This window comes from Cariama cristata, unplaced genomic scaffold (genome assembly GCF_000690535.1).
Source record: "Cariama cristata isolate BGI_N322 unplaced genomic scaffold, ASM69053v1 scaffold21351, whole genome shotgun sequence".
NCBI classification, from domain to species: Eukaryota; Metazoa; Chordata; class Aves; order Cariamiformes; family Cariamidae; genus Cariama; species Cariama cristata.
The window spans coordinates 691-5414 of NW_009599006.1; the positions used below are offsets into that span (position 1 = coordinate 691).

Sequence of the window (4724 nt, forward strand, 5' to 3'; positions counted from 1 at the left end):
TCCCCAGCACCCCACGTACGTCCGGAGGGTTAACGAGCTGCGACGAGCTGATTAATTTGTGGTCGGGGGAAGCGGCCACTTCGCAAGCTGGCTGTCGGGATTTTTTTTTTTTGAGGGGGTCGGAAGCTCCTCTTTGGAGTTTCTGGGGATCCAACGTAGGTTGGTGATTGCGGGGAGGGAGTTTTGGCTCGTTTCCCCCCCCCGGGGGGGTTGGAGAAGAGGGGCTGAGGTTTGCGGCGCTGAGTTTCCCCTTCCTCTCACCCAGTGGCGCGGCGATGCTTCCCGGCCATCCGGGCCAAGAAGGGCGTCATCATGGTCGGCAACGAGACCACCTATGACGATGGCCACGGGCGTCGGAGAAACGTGACCGAGCTGCTGGAAGGGGCCAAGTGAGTCCCCGCGGCCTTCGCGCCGGGCAGGCACCGCGGTTTGCCGGTTGCTTCGTCTTTGCCGGGGCGGTGCCGAGAGCGAGCGCTTGCAGTGATAACGGCAATGGCGGGGATGCGACCATACCCAGACGAGCCTCTTAATGAGCTGCTTTGTTATTGCTGCTTCACCCGGAAGAGAAACGAATGGTTTTATCTGGCAGCACTTCTGCACCGCGTTCGTTTACCGATTTATACCGCAGAAGAGCCTTGAAAAGCCCCGGCACGGAGCTCTGGTCCTGCGCGTGCGAGAAATCTCGCACCGAAACCCATATCCTGCGTTTGAAACGGGAGCTAGAAGGGGGGATGAAGGGGAAGGAGCAGGGTCAGCTTGACGGAAAACAGTGCCAGGAAATCAGCCTCGGTTTTGGTTTTGTTGAATTTTCTTGTTTTCAGGGAGTCTGGCAGGGGGAGGACAAGGGGCCGTTGAGGCAGTGCCAGCGCCGGCAGTGGGCGTGGGCAGAGCCTCGCCGGGGGTGAGCCCAGGCTGCATGCTCTTCCACTTCTTTCCCTCGGCTTCCGCTTAATTTGTGTTTTATTTTTGCATTGCAGAAAAGCAAACGTGGTCCTGGAAACCAGACAACTGGCCATGAAGATCTTTGAAGATTACACGGTTTCCTGGTACTGGATAATAATGTGAGCAGCTCTTCCTCCCTGCGGCCAGCTGGACCGGAGCCTGCGAGGGCTGATGCTCTGCCGTGCCGGCTGTGGGCTTGGTGTCGTGCTCAAAGATGGGGCAAAACTCCTGAATCACCAACATTTTAATTTATTTTTTTTTATTTATCCCCGGCCTTTGCGTAATTTCCATTCAAACAAAACGAGAGACGGCAGAGGGTGTTTTGGAGCAACGTTACTGGGATCCTGCTCTCGCTCCATCCCCTCCGCCATCAACCACTCCCGTTTTTAAGGCTGCCCCGTCATTAAAGCTTGAAAAAGGAGAGAGGACAGGCTGACCGATGGAGGAAAGCGGTAGGGAGGGGGTGGCATCGCCCAGTTTTTGATGCCTTGCTGCCTTCCTCCTGCAGAGGCCTCGTGATCGCGATGGTGGCCAGCTTCATCTTCATCGTCCTGCTCCGCTTCCTGGCCGGGATCATGGTCTGGGTGATGATCGTGATGGTGATCCTGGTGCTGGGCTACGGTGAGCGAGCGGTCGGGAGCTTCTCCCTGGCTTTCCCCGTTTTCCTTTCCCTATCTTACGTGGCCTTTGCACAAAAAAGCGTCCTTCCGTGTGCCTTCTACCCAAACATCGGCATCGGTGGGGTTGAGCAGAGGCTGCTGGCATCTCGGTCTCCGCTTTTCAGTGCAAATGTGACCATTTTCTGCTTTTCACCACAGGAATCTTCCACTGTTACATGGAATATGCAAAATTAAAAGGGGAAGCGGGTTCTGACGTCTCCCTGAAGGACCTGGGGTTTCAGACAGACCTACGCGTCTACCTCCACCTGCGGCAGACGTGGCTGGCGTTCAGTAAGTCTCCGTCCTCCTCCAGATGTGGGACGGGGCACGGCGGATGCGCCCCGGCCCTGGTTCCTTTGAGGGACAGGGCTTGGGAAGGGGAGAGCACGGAGGTTTGGGGTCTCCTTGGTCTCTTCATGGCCCTTTGCAAAGAGCTGGGCTGAGGAGAGCAGCTTTGCTTGATGCCACCTCTGCTACGGGACCAAGCTTACGCCCAGGATGACTCTTTGTCATCACGGGATGACACCGCGGTGCCGGACATCCCCCGAGGAGCGTTTGGTGTCGTGACGGATTTGTTTGGGAAGGCAAAGGTGGCCGTCGGGTGCTGTCCGTGCCCTCGTGCTACCCGGGGCTCCCCTTCTCCTCCCAGTGATCATCCTGTGCATCGTGGAGGTGGTGATCATACTGCTGCTCATCTTCCTCCGCAAAAGGATCCTCATCGCCATCGCGCTCATCAAGGAGGCCAGCAGGTCCGGGTGTCCCTCGTCCCCAGGCAGAGGTGGCCGTTGTCACCCGTTGTCGTGCTGGGAGGACTCGGGGACGGCCGCCGAGGTCCTCCCATGGCTGCGAGGATTTTAACCGGGTTTTGATTGTAACTGGTTTTAACCATCTTCTCGGCAGGGCTGTCGGTCACATCATGATGTCGCTGCTCTTCCCGTTGTGCACCTTCTTCCTGCTGTGTCTCTGCATCGCCTACTGGGCCAGCACCGCCGTGTATCCTTTCCTCCTCCTCTTCCCTGCGCCTCTGCTCCCCGGGAAGGAAGCTGCTCAGAAATCAAAAGGTCTTCCAGGGCGCTGGACATCTCACAGGATTAGCAACACATCCGTTTGCAAAACCGCCAGCTTAAGTCTCTAAGTTTAACTTAAAATAAAACCCAGCGTAGAAAAGCGATCGCAGGAGGCTGGCGAGAGCAAAAGTGAGTCAGGTACACCGAGGATTGGGTTTGGGGTTTGCAAAACCTCCTTAACCGTTGCTCTGCAGTTTCCTCTCCACCTCCAACGAGGCGGTCTATAAGGTGTTTAACGAGACCGCGTGCCAGTTTTCCGGGCAGACCTGCAAACCGGAGGTGAGGACGTCAGGAAACTCATGGGAATGCTATGCTTAATCTGTCAGAGGGAACGCTGTTCATTACGTGAAAAATATTGTGGTGGCTATTTGAGCCCGCAAGCTCTTCCAAGTGAAATTCTGCCCTTCTGAAGGCGTTTACGTCACGTCCTTATTTTTCTTCAAGCTGTTGTGTGCGCAAAGCTGACTTTTTTGGGTCTAAGCAAACGCTACTGAAAAATTAAGCGGGATAATGTCTTCTGAAAGTCAAGGTTGCTCTGGGTTGACCGAAAGCTGCCGTCGGTCCGCCCTGCGGCACGTCTCCAGCCGCCGCAGTGCGTGAGCATCTCCTGTCCTCTCCAGACCTTCAACACGAGCAACGTCACCAAGCTGTGCCCTGACGCCCAGTGCCTCTTCGCGTTCTACGGGGGCGAGACGGCGTACCACAAGTATCTCATCGTCCTCCAGTTCTTCAACGTCTTCATGTTCTTCTGGCTTGCCAACTTTGTGATCGCGCTGGGCCAAGTGACGCTGGCGGGGGCCTTCGCGTCATACTACTGGGCCTTCAAGAAACCCGATGACATGCCGGCCTTCCCCCTCTTCTCCGCCTTCGGCCGCGCGCTCCGGTACGTCACTCTCGAGGACGACTTGCGAGCTTCTTGAGGTCGTCCCCGACTAACCGGAGCACTCCTTCCCAGGTACCACACCGGCTCACTCGCCTTCGGCTCGTCCAAGTCATTAGGGTCACTCTGGAGTATCTGGACCACAGGTTAAAAGGTACCAAAGCTGAAACGGCAAATGAGTAGACGAACGAGGTTGGCTTCTTCGGTGTTGCTTGGTGCCAGAGTTCATGGCTAACATCCAGGGGAATAATTTCAGTATTTCAGTAGAGAATCGAGATTTTTCCTTGTAGGATCCTGTAGTCGTTTCCTCCTCCAAGAGACCCCTTTCACAGGGTGGGAGCCGAGGGCATCGGCACAGGTGCCAGGGAAGCCTGCGTCTGGCCGTACGACTCTATTGATCATGAAATGTAAACGGCGAGCAGAAGCGTGGGAAGAGCACGCGAGGCTCATCCCGCTGTCCGCAGCAGTATCGGCCTCCCAGGGAGGCTGAAAACGGGGTGTAGGGGGGGAGGCTATGACGGGGCAGCCAGACGTCTCCTTAGGGACCTTGAAGTTGCTTCTGTAAGAAAAGGCGTCTCTGGCTTTGGCTGCTCACCCTCTCCCGTGGCGTTCCTCCAGCTGCAGAAAATAAGTTTGCCAAGTTCCTCCTGAGCTGCCTGAAGTGCTGCTTCTGGTGCCTAGAAAAATTCATCAAATTCCTCAACAGAAACGCCTACATCATGGTAAGTGTCTCCCAACGTTAACGCCCAAAGAGTCGCGACTACGGTGGGGGCGTCTCAGCACTCTCGGAGATTTCTTTGGGTGGCTGTTGAGAACCGTGTCTCCCGACGTCATGGGAAAATGAAGCTTTTCAGTGTTTCCCAGCTGTTTCGCTGGAAAGCCTTGACCTCAGCCGTGTCACTTTTGACTTTGGGAGGGACCTTCTCAGAGACACCGGGGTGGGGGGATTCAGCTCGTGGTGTCCACGATGCCTGACCCCTCAGTGAATGAAGCAGCGCTTCCAGGGTGGGATTTATCAGAGTTTTACTCAAAGATGGGATGAATTGCACCCTCTTCTTGGTGAATTCAGCGCAGTTCCGTTTCTCTCTCCTCTGCCCCTTTTTTCCGGGACCCCCTCTAGATCGCCATCTACGGCACCAACTTCTGCACCTCCGCCAGGAACGCGTTCTTCCTGCT

General features: G+C 55.9%; 1 protein-coding gene across 1 annotated transcript in view; it reads left to right on the top strand.

Annotated features, from left to right (window-relative positions):
• The window catches only part of LOC104168816 (choline transporter-like protein 2), a gene marked incomplete at its 5' end in the record, with an annotated part of 9340 nt that overhangs the window by 514 nt on the left and 4102 nt on the right, over nt 1-4724 (top strand). The window contains 12 exon segments of the mRNA XM_009709540.1: nt 230-389; nt 978-1061; nt 1451-1563; nt 1761-1892; nt 2251-2350; nt 2502-2594; nt 2863-2947; nt 3289-3551; nt 3624-3649; nt 3652-3702; nt 4167-4270; nt 4669-4724. The exon segment at nt 4669-4724 is cut by the window's right edge and continues 8 nt beyond it. Coding sequence (XP_009707842.1) covers nt 230-389; nt 978-1061; nt 1451-1563; nt 1761-1892; nt 2251-2350; nt 2502-2594; nt 2863-2947; nt 3289-3551; nt 3624-3649; nt 3652-3702; nt 4167-4270; nt 4669-4724 — 1267 coding nt within the window.